This window comes from Lissotriton helveticus, chromosome 10, assembly GCF_964261635.1.
Source record: "Lissotriton helveticus chromosome 10, aLisHel1.1, whole genome shotgun sequence".
NCBI lineage: Eukaryota > Metazoa > Chordata > Amphibia > Caudata > Salamandridae > Lissotriton > Lissotriton helveticus.
In genome coordinates, this window is record NC_136071.1 from 141,119,183 (window position 1) to 141,139,125 (window position 19,943).

The window sequence follows — 19,943 nt, forward strand, 5'->3', positions numbered from 1 at the left end:
CTAGCACCCTGTCCTCATAAAGAGTACAGGGTTGTTGTGATTCTAATAAATACATTGTTTATTTTCATAACACTTGTGTGGTGTCCTTTCACTGGGTGTTCAAGGGGTAATGTGATGGTAAAACAGCTGGCTTAACACGCCCTCTAGAGTCTTAGCCTTAGACTGCTCGTATCCATGCTACTAGGATAGCTGGTCTATAAGGTTGACTTACAACCAATCATCAATAAGGGTTGTTTGGACTGATATATAGTGATCACTAGAATAGTGAGCACTGCACATCAGGCCAACTTCTCACACATGGCACCTTGACTAACTCGGCTCCACTATGGAAGGGCACTTGGCTCTCCTAAGCTGCCTGATTAATGGGTTTCCATGCAAAGGATTTAATTGGCATCTCACTCCTGGATGATGTATGGTCTCTAAACCATATTAAATCTGACTATGACCTGGCAGAAGATCCACCCATTAGAGTTCATTTTCAACCTACAGCGACACCACACCATATTCTGTTAAAGACTATATATATTTTTTAAACAGAAAAGAGACATGGAGCTATTTACAATACTGTAAAAAATAAAAGCATTTCCAGCTAATTTCAGCAAATGAACGAAATGAAGGAAAATGCTCATTCTTATAGTGCTCCTATTGGTGGGGAACTGAAGTTATCAGAGAATTCAGTATTTCACACTTATACAGAACATAATGCTAAATACAGTCTGCCTTGAATGAAACAACAGTTTGAAATGGCTACCTTCTTTTAGTGTTAAAAACATAATTCTTCTTGCTGGTTTGTCCAAAGGAAATACCGCTGCTGTAGGGAAAAGTGCAAGATGGGGGTGGCTTACGTTTAGAGCTAGGTACTTTCAATTTCACCATATACTGCCTTCTTTGATTTTATTGCCATCCAACATGGAGTCGGGTTTCACCTGCTGCAAGAATTTCCTCTTAAGTGTTCAATACCAAAGTGGAAAAGCAAACTTTTTTATGAACATGTCTATATCAAAATTCAAAAAGAAACATTAAACGTAAGTAAATTACTCCATGGCCCTTGGGGGCCATACAGGGTAAGTAGTCTTAAGGATTGCTATGCTTGACTTCCATCAACGGATATTTCTCATTGAACTCTCCTAAAACTTTAATAACAGTGCCTAGAGCATAACAATGCACAGAGCAAACTTAATTCAGTGCTTTTGGTTTCCATAACAACTACAAGGAAGGGGAGAAAGGTGTTTCTCAGTTCTGAGGTAGAGGTAGTCAGCTGGCCATTAACAAATGCCGGTACTGACAAGGATAACTGTGAATAGGCAAGGTCTCAAATTCATAGGGGGAAAGATGAGTAAAGTGTTTCCTCATTCCAGAATGGTCTGCAAATTTCAAGTGCAAACTGAAGGATAGTGAAAACTATCCAATACCACAGAAGAATCAGATGAAATGTGGAAGAAGAGGTTACACTTCCAAAAACATTTTCAATCAAGTACTTGCCAATGTTGTCTTGCTCAGGATGTGGCAAGTTCTGGTAATCATGATGTAGAAGAAAATGGAATTACATGGAAAGTGTATTGTATGCAAGGGACTCAAAGGCTATGGAGTTGTAGATGTAAAGAAGGGATCCCCAGAGGACAAACATAAATCACACTCCACTTGCTACTGGAATAATATTACAACAAGTTCTAGTACTATATACTCGGGGAACTTGAATCCAAACATTTAGAATGAATGTGGCTGGACGTAATAAATATATTAAGAAAATCACACACTGGATCTCTGTCTCACATACATTCGAACAGCGTTTGCTCAAAGTAAACAGTGAAAGAGAGAGAAACTAGCAACAAGTGACTGCTAATGACTGTGAAATCCAATTATAAACAGAACACCTATATTCTTCACAAATCAGATTTAAAGGACTGCATATCCACTCGTAGTGGTCTTACTTTTGTCCATGATGTTCTGCTCCAAGGTTTGGGGGTCGTGAGACACAGCCTGATCAAGATATTGCAGCAGTTTACTCATGCTGGACACTGGGATCCCAAATGACTGTACGAACAGCAGTAGCTGCTGGGGCTCCAGATCCTGCAATGCTGGAACAAGGCAAGTTCACTCAAATAGTATACCTAACACAGGATGTATGTTGACTGTAAATGAATGCATATTTTTCACATGTTCACAAACATCCTACCTGATGAATGCAGCACTCCCAAGGCATCATTTACTCGGACAAATGCAAATATTTTCTGTTTCTGTACCCTCTTCCCAAATCATTTCTGGATTGCTCTCATATGCATGGGCACTGTTTTGACCATGGACAGGTTCAGCTTTTTGTTTAGGAACATCTGCAGCAACTTACGCCCCTTGATAACCATAATGCACCCTTTCCTTTTCTGGGTATTATTTTATCGCCCACTTAGGAAAGCCTTCCCATGATATTCTGTAGTCTTTTAATACACTGGTGCTTTAAGTAAATGAGGGAAGGATAGTGAGTGATTTACTAGTGAACATTCCATTAACTAATAATTTCCATCACTGTTCAAGGATATTCGATTATTCGATATTCGATTAGAACAATGTAGGCAGGAACGTGTATGCTAGCGACACTAAGATCACTCTCAGAATTCAAAAGGCTACATATAAAATGCTTTTAAATCAAGGAATGTTACACCAATGTCCAAAGTTTGAGGAAGTTAACCTGGTTCTCCCTCAAAGTTTCAAAGACTTGCGGGCTGCTCTTAAGACTTGGAAATACTATCTCAATAACATTCAACTAGCTAGTACATATGGTAAAAGCCTCAACCTCGGGAAAACTATAACAAGCCTTAAGTCATGTTATCCTCCACATAATCAACTCAAAACTATCAGACCACATATCCCCTGTTCCGTGTCTACTGCAGAGGCTCATGATCAAGAAAAGGGTGTAAAATAAATTCCTCTGCCTGGCTATTTCACCACAATACTCTATAATCCCTAGCCACCATAAGTCCTATCTCTCACTGAATACCTTTGCTAACAGAGAGAAACATCTTCATGCATATGGCTCTATTCAACAGACTTGCCTCCCCACTGCCACTTTGCATGACATTTTGATAAGTATTTGTAAGGTGCTGATAGCGCACCTATTCTCCTTCGCGTATCTAAAGTCGATGTTGAACCTCATTACCATTTTCCTATCAGTTTTCCCATTGCCCTCATATTCCCTCTTCGCATTTCTCAGGCCAAGCACCCTGAAGCAGCTGAAAGACTGCTAGTAATTAAGAAATCTCATTGTCCTTACCGCTGAACATGGAGTTTCAAATGTGCCCTTTTCCAGGTTTTTGAAACCTCTTTTTATCCTGAGGAAATACCCAATATTTTTATTTTTACTATTGGTGCACACTTTGCTGCTGCAATGGTTCTGCGTTCTACATGGATTGTCAGCTGCCATAGAACAAGCCATATCAGTAGATTCGTCAGGCCTGAATATTACAAGGACTACCTGTCATTAAGTCGCCCACATTAAACTGGTATTACATTCAAAGAAGTAAAGCACGCCTTGCAGAAAAAAATGCAAAACCTGTATTAACAAACTTAACCAAAAGCAAGACTAAATTGGCTCTTTAATACAATTGACAAGTTACTGTTTTAGCCCATGATTCATTTAACTTTTTCTGATGGTTGTGTATTTCATATCCTAGCCCAAAACATGACATACCAGCATCCACTAGACGGGGGACCTCAGAACGAATCATGCGCAACTTCAGCCAATCAGGGAGAAGAAGAGCCTCTTCAGAAGTGTCAACAAGAAAAGCAGTGGGAAGTGGCTTCTTATCAGGAAACCAGATGTCCAACAGGGCATAGAAATCAGTCTCTTCTGTAGACAAACATTGAAGAAACAAAATGATTCCCTTTTTTTATAGTTTATTTTTAAAAAAATCCCCAATTTTTCCCATACACTAGTAGCAAGTGTACATAAATAAATTACATGAAAGTCCATTAGGATAACTAAAACAGGTAAAATACAATAGAAACGCAGCACAAATTCATAAAACATTCCTACTTGTAAACAAGCACAGCTTATAACATGATCCCAGCAATAATACTTATTAACACATAGCCAGCTGGTCGTGAGTGCCTCCATATCCTCCTCCCTTTGCTTTTAGCCCGCTTGGCTTTGCGTAAACATGCAAGAAGCGCCCTTTCCATTGCTGAAAATTCGGCGGCAGAGGGTCAAGCCAAGATGAGGGGATACACAGCCTAAAAACCGTCATTGCTATAAAAATATTTCTGATCCAGACCCAGCTAATGACTCGTCCACCCCCAACAACATAAGCTGAGGCGATGGAGAGATATTAATCTTCAAAACGTAACCAAAAAAACCTACAACCTAAGCAAGAGGGTGTATCTCCTATATCTACCTACCCCCAATTTCTTCCGAACACTTGCCCAGTTTCGAAATGTGGCAAGCAGAGTCTTAAAACAAGTCCGTTTGAAATAGCTCAGCTCAAAGAACTTCAGTAATCAGCCGTGGGCTGAGTTGCCAATGAAAGCTCATAGATGGAGAGTACATAACAAATTGTCCCACATTCCAATACCCTGTAGTTGATTAATATACTATAGCATTGCAGGCCTGCAGCTAAATATTATAATCTGAAATTGGGGAGTGCCCATCCCCCAGTCTCTATGTAAGCACATAAAAATGTTAGCCCTCCTAGACCCAGCTGATGACTCGTCCACCCTAACAACATAAGCTGAGGTGATGGAGAGATATTAATCTTCAAAACTTCCCCTAAAAAACCTACAATTTCCAATCCAAGCAATTTTAAGCTAGGGCATGAGTAGAACATATGAACCATCTCCGCATCAATGGCATGACAACTAGGACAGCGAGTCCCCACTTCACTGTCCCATTTAGCGATTTTTGCTGGAGTTATATATAGATCAAACAACGTTTTGTAGTGTTTTGACTGTGGGGTCGAGGCACACACTATTGAACCTCCCATTTCAAGTGATTTCAAGAAACTGGAGTCCACCACCTCAAGCCTCTCCCGCCATTTTCCATTATGCTTATACAAGTCATCTGGGACCCCTTCCAGCAACAAGTCATCTGGGACCCCTTCCAGCAACCGGCCATATAGCTGCGAGATCGAGGGGCTATTGCTTTTAACCAGTATCTCAATCAGGGGAATAAGAGCAAAGCCAACTGCCTTCACCCCTCCCCCCCCCCACCTGGCTTTCTAGTAAGAAAATCCTGCATCTGTAAATATTTTAAAAAATCCCGAGATCCAACATTGAATCTACTGCACACAACCTCAAAGGATGCAAGGATATTCACAACAAGCCATTCTCCAATCCTGCCACATCCCCCGCGTCCCCACCTAGCTAGGCAATTGTAATTAAATATGCTGGGCAGTTGTTCATTCCTAAGCAAGAGGGTGCATCTGCTAGATCTACTCACCCCCAATTTCTTCCGGACACTTGCCCAGTTTCTAAATGTGGCAAGCAGAGTCTTAAAACGGGTCAGTTTCAAATAGCTTGGCTCAAAGAACTTCAGTAAACAGGCGTGGGCTGAGTTGCCAATGAAAAAAACGCATAGATCGAGGGTGCATAACATATTGTCCCACATTCCAATACCATGTAGCTGAATAATATACTATAGCATTGCAGGACTGCAGCTAAATAGTATAATCTGAAATTCGGGGAGTTCACCTCGACCCCCCCCCCCCCGTCTCTAGGTAAGCACATAAAAATGTTAGCCCTCCTAGTCCTCCTATAAGCCCAGATGAATCTTGCCACTAATCGATCAATTGTTTTAAACCACTCATTATTAACCTCCAATGGGACAGTGCGAAAAACATATAGCAATTTGGGAAGGAATATCATTTTAACAAGGTTAAAGAAATACAATTATTCCCTGTGTGGGTATGAAGATTATTATATCAGATACACAAGTTTATGGTCCCCTTTTTCGGGAAACTTTCACTGAAGAAGACTTGTACAGAGTTCGGATTCTTTTGAAATTTGGGGAACCAACACAGTCCTGTCCAATATCAGTTTTAAAACAGCGTCACAGCTCCGATCTCATTTCACTAAGATTAGCAATTAATTCCTTTATTGAGCAAGGATTCATACTTAGAATTGGCATTAGTCGCTGAGTTAAATGTTATCAAGAATTTTCCGGCTATACCTCTTTCCTACACTGCTGGTAAATCATGAAGTCAACTGTTAATGGTTCTTATGCTGGCTTTTAACAATACTCAAGCAGCAGTTCACCATGCCTGGATCTTTCATGGCTTTTGATCCACCAACCAGTATACTCTACTGGGTCAACTGAATTCAGCAGGGACTGCTAATGCATACTTGTCTAGGATCTTGTCTTTTTAAGTTGGAGTTACGCTATCAGTTTGGTTTTGTCCATTTACCACTTCATTAAGCACAGTGCATGGCTCTATCATCACATATGTTTAATCTTTATGTGCAGTCACTGCCTAAACTGACCCATTCTAAATAAGTGGACTTCAACATGCATGCCAACAACACCTGGTTGCTAGTATGACTGAGTGGTGACCCAGCACCTGACGTATAACTCTAGCCATGCATGAGATGCTTCTGAGAGTATGTGGGTATTAAATGTCAGAAGCTTACACCCGGGAAGCCCAAAGTGTTAGGGTTAAGGGGAGAGGTTCCTCTCTTTCTCCTCTATTGTTCAATCTTTACATCTATCCTTTGATCTTTGCACTTCAACAGCTGGTGGTCGCTGTGTACAACTATGCGGATGACCTCCAGCTGGTCTTCGACCTTTCTTCTTCCCCTCACGCTATTTCCAATTTTCAGTCTATTATGATTTTTATCAGGGACTGGATGAGCCACAATCATCTGAAGCTCAATCCGGATAAAACCGAGTTGGTGCTTACTGGTGGCTCCTCCAGTCCATGGAACTCTTCCTTTTGGCCCCTCACTCTTGGTACCCCTCCCCTTCCTTCTTCTACGGTAAAAACATTGGGTATAAAAATTAATCACCAGCTCACCCTTCATTCACAGGTTGCTGCTGTTGTCTCTTCTTGTTTTCTTATGCTCCGAACTATCCGTACTGTTTCCCGTTTCTTTTCCCCGTTGGCACTCAAACTCATTATGTCTGCCCTGGTCATCTCCCGGCTAGACTATGCCAATGCCCTTTACAACGGCATTCCGGCATACAGCCTCCGCAAACTTCAGCTTGTGCAGAACCAAGCAGCCCGGCTGGTGTATGGCCTTCCCCGGTTCCATCATTCTACACCTCTTTTGAAGGAACTACACTGGCTGCCTGTCCGGCAACGCTCACTTTTTAAGATGGGGTGCATGGTCTTTCAGGCACGACAGGGAACGGCCCCGGCCTTCATTTCATCACTTCTAACCAACTACGTTCCCGTCAGACAACTTCGTTCGTCGGATCGGTCCCTCCTACAAGTTCCTCGCTTCACCAGGAAAAAATGGGGAGGCTCTAATTTTTCCTTCCTAGCCCCGGTATTCTGGAACTCCCTGCCGGACCACCTCCGAAGCTCTAAACAATATTCTGTTTTTCGTAAGGACCTGAAAACCTTTCTGTTTGCTCAGGCCTTCCCACTCTAAATGGTCCATTTTTGTGTTATTGCAAGCCGTTAAAGCGCCAAGAAACCGTAATGGTGTACGATGCGCTATATAAGCTTTTTAAATTCAAATTCAGAGAAGACGTATATATCTTGATAATCATTGGTGAGTTGAATTAGGTCCTTTCCCATCCCCAGTGGAACTTTTTAAAAACCTGAAAACAAAAACAATTGTAGATTTGTACATGTTTAATTAAGTGTCAACTTTACTGTCAAAGTGCTTTTATTGCTTGAAATTACTTAAGAAAATCATACTTGTTCATAATAAGGTTGACAAAAGATGGGTCATTTCTGAGATCGTTGGATTCAGACTGGAGTATACCAACTACCTCTACTTTGACCAGAGCTGGCCATCTTAGCTCCTCCTTCTATATTGGTAACATCCTTACACATTTTTCGTTTATTTGAAATTAATCTATTAAGCGCTGTATAAGAAGTTAAATATTCCTGGTATTTGAAATTACTTTGACTATTCATTTTGAAATTACACCCAATGTGTAAAGATGCTCAATTTATTAAGGCCTATTTTAGAACATTAAAAATGTTAACCACGCCACCTTCTTCCAACAATAATTCATGGTACCAGTTTATTTAAAAGTCTTAAGAGTTATTATTATTATTATTATTAATCGGGTTTTATAAAGCGCAAACAACCCGGAGGCCTCGTAGCGCTAAGTACCGTCATACTAAAAGGGAAGGGATTAAATGAACAGATAAGTTTTCAGATCCTTCCGAAATTTTAAAAGACTAGGCTCACTGCGAAGGGAGGTGGGCAGAGAGTTCCATTCTTTCGCGGCATTCCAAGAAAAGGAGCGTCCGCCCCATCTGGTCCGTCTGATTTTGCTAACAGTAGCCAGAAAGGCAGTGCTGGATCTTAGGGATCTGTGAGGGAGATAGGGTATTGCCAAAGAACAAATCATAGTGGGGGCATTCTTCCACATAGCTTTGTGCATAAGACAAAGAGATTTAAACAGCACTCTGGCCTTAACAGGGAGCCAGTGCAGTTTCTTCAAGGCAGTGGTGGCTGACTCTCGTTTGTTGAGGCCCAACAGGAGGCGGGCTACAGCGTTCTGGGTCACCTGTAGTTTTTTTATTGTAAATGCGGGGGCACCTAGATATAACGAGTTCCCGTAGTCTAGGCGGGACAGAATAATGGCTTGAACCATTATTCTGCGGGCTTCAAAGGGGAGAAGGGGCAACACTTTTCTCAGCATACGCATTAGTCCAAAGCATGTGGCAGAGAGAGTGGTAGCTTGCTGCATAAAGCTGAGATTGGAGTCTAGCCAAATGCCTAGGCTCTTTATGTGGCACTTTGGTTGGGGTATGGGACCCATGCACGGTGGCCAATCTGACAGAGGGCTGGGAATGGTTGAATTGCCCAACACCATGAGCTCAGTTTTCTCGCCGTTTAATTTTAAATGCGAGGTGGCCATCCACTGAGCTACCGCTACCAAACAGTTACTTAAGTTGGATGAGGAAGAGTCTGCCTGGTTCATAGATACCACTAATTGTGTATCATCGGCGTAGGTGATTATATCAAGGCCGAAAGAGTGCACTATGTCAGCTAACGGTTGCATGTAAATATTAAAAAGGGTAGGGCTCAATGAAGAGCCCTGAGGTACACCTTGATCCAAGGGCCAGACTTGTGAGTGAATGGTACCCTCAACTACCCTGAAGGATCGATTTTCCAGGAATGACTGGAGCCAATGCAAGGCCTTCCCAGAGATTCCCATCCGATTGAGGCGGTGAAGAAGAATGCTGGTATTAACGGTATCGAAGGCGGCACTAAGGTCGAGGAACATAATTGCTGTAGTGCCGCCTTGATCCATTTGCTTCCTGGCCAGCTCAGTTACCGCCAGGAGGGCCGCCTCAGTTCCCAATTTTGGGCGAAAGCCCGCTTGGGAATCGTGGAGAAGATGATGGTTCTCTAAAAATTGGGTAATAGATGAGTTGACATGTTTTTCTAAGAGTTTGCTGATCCACGGAAGGAGGGAAATAGGCCGATAGTTGACCATATTACCTGGATCCAGGGTGGGTTTCTTCAGCAAAGCCCTGACCTGTGCACATTTCCATGCGGTGGGTACAGAACCTGTGGAAATGGATGAGTTTAGTATATTGAGGATAACAGGTTTGACAATGTGCTCAATTTGTACTAACTGATAGGGAGGGGCAGGGTCTGTAGGAGATCCTGATTTCATTTTCATCATAATAGTCCCAAGGGAGTTCTCATCCAGCAGTGGAAACTCATTTAATGTTGGAGTCGTGACATTAGATGAGCTGGCTCCCATATCCTGGGATAGATTAGGTGAGCTAAAAGCTGAGGCAATTTTTTGTATTTTACTATAGAAATACTCAGCTTGACTTTCGCAGCGGGCCTGAGCTGTGCTTGGGTCAGCAGGAACCAGGGGGACATCAACCAGGAATTTTGCTATCTGAAAGATTTCTCTAGAAGAGTTGGAGGCAGTTAAAAAATTTTCCTCGAAGTATAAAATTTTGGATCGTCTAATTTCTAATTTATATTTTTTAATGGCCTCAAGGTGTGTTGTTTTGTCTATCTTACTACGAGAAATCCTCCAGTTTCTTTCAGATCTTCTGCATGCCCTTTTTAGTTCTTTAAGTTCAAGAGTGTACCAAGGTGATTCCTTGGACTTAGTTTTTTCTTTAAGGGCTTTGATAGGTGCAATAGAGTCCAGGGCTGTGCACAGCCATTTGATGTAATTCTCATATTGCACTGCAGGGTCTGTTGCCCTTTGGGGAGGGGCGGCCGAAAGTAAATTGGCCCATTGGTCTGGGGAGACTTTGGACCAATCTCTTCCAAAAAGGGTGGTGCGAAGAGAGGGCTGAGATGGCGTAGCTGGGGTCCACTGAATAGGTATTAGATAGTGGTCTGTCCAGGTAAGAGGTAATGGAGTCCCTACTTCCAGTCTATTATCATTGCTGAAAACACCGTCAAGAAGATGGCCCTTTTCATGCGTAGGCACAAAGCCTTTCTGTGTAATCTGGAGAGCAGCCATACTGTCCAGAAATGCCTTAGCCATGGAATTAGTTAACCCACTGGTGTGCTTAAGGTAAGGCATAGCTTGACACTTGCATGTGTTTTAACCCTTTAGGTGCTGCCGTCGGCCAACGGTCGTCACGGGCACTACCTCCCCAGTGCTGCGTGCGACCGCTGGACGTCCAGTTCAGCACTGGATAATGGACAGCGCAGCACTGGGGAGGTTTGTTTACGAAGCTCCTAAGGTGTTAAAGACACAACCAAATAAACAATTTAATTTACTTGATTTTTCACAACCTATGGATACTGCATTAAACACACATTGGAATGGGCTTGTCAATTGTTTTCCAGAAAATTATCCCTTCATGTTATCCAATCTAAAAGTACTTCTTACCTTGAGGAGGTCCAAGTGTAAGCAGAATGACCATAGCATGTACAACTAGGATGTGCATGGTGGCTGCTTCCCCACTGGTCCAGCGAAGGAACACCTGATCTTGAGACTCTGACTGCAAACAATATGAGAACAAACAAGATAAGAAGCAAGAATATCATAACTATGAGAAATGTTTATTTTTCCTATAAATGCTCCATGCTAGCAAATCTCATCATGTAGATGATTAGCATAGGAAGCTAAATATACATATAAATTGTGTAACTATTCACCTGTTAACAGAGAAAGCACTAGGGCTCGAAAAAATGGAACTGAGCCTCAACTAAACTAGATAGAAATAAGATAAATACCTAATAGAAAGGTGCGAACAAGACCCTGAAAACAAATATCTTGGCAAATAGAAAAACCAGCATTACAGCGAAAGACAAATGTGCCACGGGAAGACTAATTTTTGTGGCTTTTTCTACCACAAAGGCATCAGCTAGAAATATTTGGCATGGGAGTTTTTTTTAACCTGGTGTAGGTATGAAATTATTTGCGACTGGCAAACTCTACCAATAACAAATATTTGTGGTAATTTGCATTAATATTTGCAGATGCTTCTCCCAAAGGAGCTTTTAATAGTCAGTAACTCAGACATGGACTGATCTGATAACTAACTCTGAAGATGGCTCACCACAATGCAAGTCTCATCTTGCTGTTCAACAATGTGATCAATGGACCTAATGAAATCTCAGAACTTCAAAATATAATTCACTTATGGGCAGGAAGTGAATTGGAACACATCGATTAAGCTGCAAATATAAAAGCATTGCATTTGCACCCAGAAAAGAAACTAGAACACCACCAATGTGAGTAAACTGTAATTTGTAAGATGTCAAACGCACTGTAAATACAAGGAGCTCCCTGTGCATTGGGATCAGAATGATGGGAACAGCAATACTCATCTCTCCTTATATGACATCGTCACATTAGACATAAGATGATAGGTATCAAAATTGGCACCTCATTGTCTGGTATTACAAGTATTAACTTTAATTCAGTCCTAAAAAAAATGAACTCAATGTTGGAAAGAATAGACCACCTTCATTTTTCACTAACTGGTTGGGCCAATATTTTAAAAATGGTGGTCCTTCCTAAGTTTTTAGGTCTCGCCTGTCAATGCGCATGCGCAATGAGCGGAGCGAGACTATAGGGGCTTAAACAGAGTTTAACCAGACTGGCGATTTGATGAAGTGCATGTGCGCTTTTAGCTCAATGCGCAAGCGCAATGAGTTAAAATGCGCGTGCACAGCATCAAATCGCCAGCCATCTGTTGCCCAGCTTGGTGCCGCCAGCAGCTCTTCCCGCTCCGCCCCCTGCTGCATCAAAGGCTTTCACGGCCGACCGTGCTTTCAGTTTCACGGCCGGCCGGCCGTGTCTCCTTTTCTTTTAACTTGTTCTTTTCCCTGTTCTCTCCTTCGCTCCCCATCACTCCCTTTCTTTCCCCATTCTAGTATTACATCTCGTTTATTTACTTTTATTTGTGCTTTCAAACTCTATGCAGAGTGTATGCGTGGACTGCAAGTACGTGAACCTTATGAGCGCATTTGATTGCTTGGTCTACACACGGCTGTAAGCTCTTCCCGCTCCGCCCCCTGCTGCATCAAAGGCTTTCACGGCCGGCCGTGCTTTCAGTTTCACGGCCGGCAGGCCGTGTCTCCTTTTCTTTTAACTTGTTTTTCTTCGCGTGCTTAAGCGATCTGCATTTTAGCAGCCCTCCACCCACCGTGTTGCTCTTCATCCCCCCACGCATTCCCTCCTCATCAGTTTAATTTTCCATTTCCCCTTCTTCCCGCCCCCCCCACCCTCCTTTGTTCATGATCGTGATGAGTTTCACGTCACTTTTGCTTGTTTATTTCATGCCGTCTCTCCGTGACTGTTGCAGCCCATCTGTTTCTCTTCTGCAGTCTTAGCTCGAATGCTTCGCTCTGCAATGTTTCTCCCAACCGAGCTGGCTGTATTCCTCTACAAGTCCGGGTCTGTGCATCATGTTTACATAACGATTTAGCGCTGTTGGAATAGAATGTTTGTAGTTCTGCTCCTCAATGTTGTGCTGTTTATCCACCTCGGAAGAAGCTAAGACTAATTTGACCCACGAGGACTCCAAGATGTGACTTTAAAGTTTTAGACAGCTCTCCGCAATCAGTGCTTTCGTCCTCTGAGCTATCTTATCTGCAATGTCTATATTTATTTTCTGTTTGCCTCCCAATCATTCTTTTACATCGCTCATCCTCAATAGCTTATTTTGTCTATTTCTGTAGTTCCTTTTGTCCTTTTCGATTTTCATTTCTTTATTTTATTTGTGTCCATCGTGAATTATTTTTTTCCTTATTTTTCTTCATTTTTTTAAAAATGTCATTTATTTTCCTTCCTTATTTCTTTACCTCTGTTCCTTTCAGCAGATCAACCCTACTACCTGGATGTGGTCAAAGTGTGCATGACGTCACATGACGCCGCTAGTAGTGACATGTTGGAGATTTCTTCCCTGCTGCATTATCCTTTTGGGGAATAAATTATAAAGCTAGCTTTATCATTCTGCATAAAATGTAACATTTGGTAGATTTATAACTATTCACTTTACAAAAAACAAAATTAATACTTTTATTATTGAAAAAATATAAACAAAAAAAGAAAAATTTACATTTGCAACACCAAAAGGTCAAACTTTTCTATTGCGAGACCTATTGCATTTTCAATGCTTGTTATATATGTTTCGAGCTATACTTTTAGAATTCCCTCTCAGTTGCTTTAAAGAGTTAGAGAAAATGTCGGCTAGGTTCTTATGGAGCTATAAACGACATAGACAAGCATATAAAAAAATGATTTTATCCAAAGAAAGAGGAGGGTGGGGCATTCCCTATTTTTTGTATTACTACTTGGCTGCGGCTTTACAGTATATGGGACCACTAGTGATTGGGGATAAAGCAAGACTAGCTCCGGGTCATTCCCCTTCTATATATGAATTTGCTTTGGGAAAGGAGTGCAGAGCTGCTCTAACAAAAATAATTGAGCCCAGTTATTTTAAAAAGACGAGATTCAAGGTTTTAAAATCAGCATACAAGGTGTGGAGATTATTCAAACGTCAGATAGGAATGCCGAATGTAACATTATACACACCTTTTGATGCTTCACACTTGTTACCATCAATATGGCGAGATAATGTGATGCCTAGATGGCGCCTGAAGGGTATCTGCTGGCTTGCCGATATAATTTCTAATGGGTCTTTATTGTCTTTTAAGGCTCTACAGGAGAAATACAATCTTCCTGGCTCTGACTACTTTAATTACCTGCAAATTCACAGCTACATTAATAAATTAAAATCACCTTAATTAGAATTCCTATTGTGGATAGCCTATACAAGAAAACCCTAATTGGTCTGTATTATAAACTGTTGCAGGAAACTTGTCTTGATGATTTGGAGATAGTTGAAAGAAAGTGGGCTACAAAATTGGAATTGGAATCTGTTAATTTAGCTGATTCAATCAAATTACATGGCGCTCTAGATCACAACATTATATGGTAATTTTTTATCTTTATTATACCCCCAGTCAAATCTCGAAATGGCAGGCGTCGGTGGGAACATCTTGTAGTAGATGTGGAGAGATCGCCGCAGATGCAAAACATATGTTTTTCTCATGTTCAAAATTAAAGGAATTATTTTCTTCTATTGAAAAATGTTTGACTATTGTTTTGCAATCGGCAGTCTCCATTACAGGAAATTAGTCCTGATTGGGGTAACATCCGAAGTAATGCCCATAGAAAGAAAACACATTTTATTTATTTGTATGGCAGTTATCCGCTCTTGCATTACTCGGGAAAGGATTAGCATCTCTCCGGTGAACAACCTTTACAACGAAACTTTTACAACGCACTACCATTACAACGCGGTCATTACAACGCAAACCATTACAACGCATTGCGCTGGGGGGCGCTCTAGGATAGGGAATACGTTTAATTTTCTATCCAACACCTTCCCTAGTGTCCACGGGGACTGGAGTTGGAATAGAAAATTAAACTTTTCACTATCCAGCACCTCTAAGCGCTATGCGTTGTAAAGGTTTGCGATGTAAAAACTGCGTTGTAAAGGCAGGCGTTGTAATAGCCTGCGTTGTAACGTCATACATCCCATCTCTCCCCCTTCCTTTGAGACCTGGCGGGCAGGATTACTTGCTAAATATAACCTTGAGCTGGCTATATATAAGACCAAGGGGAGGAAGAAAAAGAGTATGGAGTTGAAAATATGGACACCGTTGATGAACTGGTCTAAAGAGTAAAACATTTATGAGCTAGTCTATGGTATTTGATTATACCTAATTATGGGATGAGCTATACATGCTGTATTATTTGATAGTGTGTGAATATCTTAACTCTCTCGCTTTCTATTATTGTATAATGTACTGCTTTGTTTCTTCTACTGGCCTGTATAAAAACACAAAATTCTCAATAAAAAAGTTTTTTTTTTAAAAAAGACATAAGATGATACAATTTAGCGCTGTACTGAAGAACCATGAAAGACTGCTTCCTTGCCAGATTCCACATGAACAAGTATGGACACTAATTTTTGCAGCTGGTAAACGGTACACACTCTGGCCCTCGAGCATTAGCACGTAGTGGTAAAGCGACTGCCTGTTTGTATGAAGGTTGACAAGCAGGTTTATTTTCAGTCAAATGTCTAATTGATTTCTTCCAATAATGTCAACAGTGATCTTTTAAATTTACTTTGGACACCAAGATTTTAAGGGCAACCTTTAAGTTTGGTGATATTGGTCTCCATTTTTATCCTCATTTCAACAACCAGGGCTTCTAATAGATGGCCCTCATTAAAGGGCAAGTTGAGGAGATGATGTTGGACCTCTGGCGTAAAACCTAAAACACGGAACCAGGCATGGTGTCTAATTACGAGGAAGGTGGTAAACACCCAATTCCTCCCGGAGGATATGTCTGCAGCATCTAGAGCACAACGAATGGTGGCATTGGCAATGGTCTTGCCCTCAGACTCCATCTCTTCCCTCATCTTTCTGAATACTTTTGGGAAATATTTGGCCATCTTCTGCACTTCTTCCCATAGGGCCCTCTCATACTGGGAGATGGGTCCCACGAAATTTGCTCTGCAGCAGCAGATGGTAACCGCCCCTACAGCTACCCGCTTTCCAACTGCATCCAGCATTTTGCTCTCCTTATCAAGCAGAAGGGCATCCCCGTTTGGTTTAAGCCCACTTGTGGGAGGTGTGCATCATCAGGGAGTCGAGCCAGACAAGGTTCCTGTTTTACACAGGGTCATTGTGGGAAGGTTTATACTTCTTCTCTACCCTTGTTGTTCCGAGCCCTTGCTTTAACGGGTTCCCTGGGTGCCTCTGGGGCGGACATGGGCATAGTCTTTATTATTGGCAGAAATTGTACCTTCAGCTCTGACTTAGACAATGTCTCAATGACAAAATCGGCTTTCTCTTGGTGGACTTGCAAGTCCACCGTGTGGAATATGGCTGCTTTATGAATGGCCTTGTAGTAGACTATGGTACCATTCACAGAAGATGCCCCCAACGAAATAATGGTCAAGGTTTGTGTCACCCTGGGTGTGAACTTCGTAATCGTCCCAAGGAGTCGTCCATGTGCTGCGGCCCGAGAGCTGTGCCATACGATGTAAATGTAAAAGTAATTCATGTGCACCGGAATTTATATATGAAAAAAGCTGTGTAAACATAGTGATTTTTAACATGCCAAACACACTGTAATCACAAAGTCCTGCATGCGCACCAGAATCAGAATAACCTACAATACTCATCGTATGAAGTACGTCACACTAGACGTACAAGGACACAGCCTACCGCTATACAGCAGAACCACAAAAGACAGTTTCTACGCCATGTCACAAGCCAGTGAGGACACTGCATTTTGCAGCTGTTAAACAGACCACACTCTAGCTTCAAGCATTGGGAGGTACAGTCATTATCGTTATTATTCATTTTATTTTTCCTACTGAAGTCAGTCACTGGCGTTCAGGGAGGGGCGGGGCTGGCCAGAGCAGGGAGAGTGGTTTGCACTTCTTAACCCCTTCCATGCTCGTGATGGAACCATTCCGTCATGAGTCACGGTTGGGCTGTGCTGATGAAGGAATGGTTCCGTTACCACCACGCCCGCAATTGGAATGTCCAGCACCGGGCTGGAATTCCTGCCGCAGGCAAGCAGTTAAGTACGTATAACTGGTTTGCCGGCCTTCTCGGGCCGGCCAAACAGTCCTGCGCACTTTGCATGTTCCCCACCAAGCTTTCTTTACACAGCCTGTTGAGGACCATGCAAAGCATCCCCAGCCCAGTCTGAGTGCTGTGGTTCAGCGCTGAGAAAAATCACAACACTGCATTGCAGCGTCCGGATTGGCTATGGGGAGCCTGGGAGCCCGGGTGCTTCCTTCTCCTTCCTACAGTTGGCGAAGACAGGAACAAGAGGACGGAGAAGAGGCAGCGGCTGGCCCAGGTAAGTGGTTTTATTTTTTTTGCTATTTCGTTCCGTCACGCACCCCTTCCCCCTCAGCCCCGCCCCACCTTTCCCGATCAGTAGCAGACGCTACTGCTACTAAATATTATGAATAGACCGAGTTAAGAAGAAAACAATACTATAGCGACGAAGACCCTCTTTCACTATGTGCCTTCCTTTCCCTTCCTGCAGCTGTGCTTTCTGCTGTCAATCAAAGTAGACAAGCAGAGCTGCGCTGACAGGCTCTCAGAGATCCCCGTCACATGGCCTGGAAGGCCTTTTATGATGTCACATTAACCGCAAAGGAAGTGGTTTGCCTAACAAGCACACAGAGTTGGAGCCCAAGATTGGGATCAGAAGCTACTAACTACAGGTCATGTTGGACCCTTCAAAACAAGAAGGCCATTCTTAGTGGAAGAGGATGCCTCACACACATTATCGTGTCATGCTTCATCATAGGCATCCTCTCACTCTTAGGATGTCACAACAGTTGATAACCAGTTTTTTTTATCAAATGGTGTGATTTCATAGCAAGGACGTATGAATTTCAGAAAGGGAAATAAAGGATAGAGGCTCTCTATGACAGCCATACGTAACACAAATATAAGTGATCAATTAGGAACACTGGATTCGAGACATCAGTGACTGAAAGATCGAATCATAGTGAATGCTCATGACTTAATGTCTTGCATCACTCCTCCCACAAAAATATGTATAGCTTTATAATTTCTTACATTTTGTGTTTTCAGTGTGGCATAAAAGAAGTTGGGGAAAACAAACAAGAAACAAATACATTGACACCAATGACTTAGTTCACTAGGGTATTTCCTCTGGATTTCAGAATTTGTTTTAATTGAACTGGGTGCTGTCCATATTTATTGAGGGCCCCAATTTGTGGATTCGATTCTGGAAGAACTAAAGCTATACCCACGTATACTTAATCGCACGATTTTGTGGTAATCGATATTTTAGCTATGATATTTGTCTAGCACAAAATTTAAAATACAACATTATGTCAATATGCCATTGGATCCAGGAAGACAAGACAACCAGCATGTTTCACATCAAGAAACATGGTGAAACAGTGTTGATTGTGTTGTCAAGGGGGGCATAGCGCTCAGCAGTGGGAGCTTCACTGAAAAAGTGCAAACAGGCACTTCACAGGATATTGTGAGTGGAAGCTTCTAGCAGAGGTCACTCGCCAGCTTTCTGAAGCTTGAAAATAATTGTAGGCAGCCTCATTTGCATAGTAGCATTAAGACAAAATGGCACAATTACCAAATCCAGGCACCCATATTCAACTTTCCTGGGCTATGCACTTTGGAAATACTGGTGAAAGCAATTCTTGTAAACCATATAACCGATGCCGCAGACCAGACTCACACTGAAGAAATTATGTAATTCAGGAACAACAATAATCTACAAGTGCGAGGAAAATCAATAAGGCAAATCAAGTATGGCACCTGAATCTATTACAATAATCTCCCATCTGATGTCCTGCAGGTCTGACTTTCTTTGCAGCAACAGACAGATTATTCTCTAGGTTAACCTGACCACCCAAAACATAATATCTATTTTATGAGGTATTCCAATATGGCATTTGAACCTTCCAGAAGATTGCATTCAAATCAGTAATGAGGGTTGATCAAGATGAAGTACAAAAGATTCAATGTTTGTTAATGGTGCTGAGGTTGTAACCTCTTGATAAGTTCAGAAACTGATCAAGAAATGGCCTTCTTACTATATCTGGTGTATCTAGCCAACAGACGTCTCCACTACTTTGCTATTTAGGATCACTCTTGGTAATTGCAGCATACCTAACACCACCTACACAAATCAGCAGCATATTCAGCAATTCAGAACTCACCTGGAGTTGACACTTAAATTGATTAAGTTTCAAAACAATACAAAACTCGAGTCCACGGGGGAACTGCTAGATAAAGGAATTATGCACAATGTGTGAATCTATATTGAAGTCACACTGCACAAGGGAATTCTAACAAACACCACAAGACTGTGGTATAAGTAGATGGGAGTCACCACCCCTTACAGTTGTTTATTGTTTTCCAGTGGGGAACTACCTAAATATCCAAGCAATAGCCGGAAAAGTGGTGTTTTGTAGAAAATGAAGTTAGTCGCAAAAACACGACTGAAGTAAAAAACAAAATCTTTTGTTATCAGATCCAAGTGAGAATGCCTGCTTCTCAGCATTCCAATATTCTTTATATGGTGGAGACTAGAAACAGACTTTGTCCCCTTAAAGAAAATAGTCTTCACAAAGATATTCATGACTGTACCCTCCCCACTAATGCTAGGTTAATCTGGGTGGAGTTGGCTTGGAAAATCGTTTGATTAACCACGAGATCGAAGATGTAAAAAGCGTTTTGTTGTGCATCGTTAGGAGTTAGTTGAACACCAACACAGACTTTTATCAACTATTAATGAAACCCAA

At 41.9% G+C, this 19,943-nt stretch overlaps 1 protein-coding gene across 1 annotated transcript in view; it reads right to left on the reverse strand.

Annotated features, from left to right (window-relative positions):
* INTS1 (integrator complex subunit 1) overlaps window positions 1-19,943 on the reverse strand; it is a 526,883-nt gene that overhangs the window by 221,575 nt on the left and 285,365 nt on the right. The window contains 3 exon segments of the mRNA XM_078664951.1: window positions 1,932-2,078; window positions 3,683-3,841; window positions 10,982-11,093. Coding sequence (XP_078521077.1) covers window positions 1,932-2,078; window positions 3,683-3,841; window positions 10,982-11,093 — 418 coding nt within the window.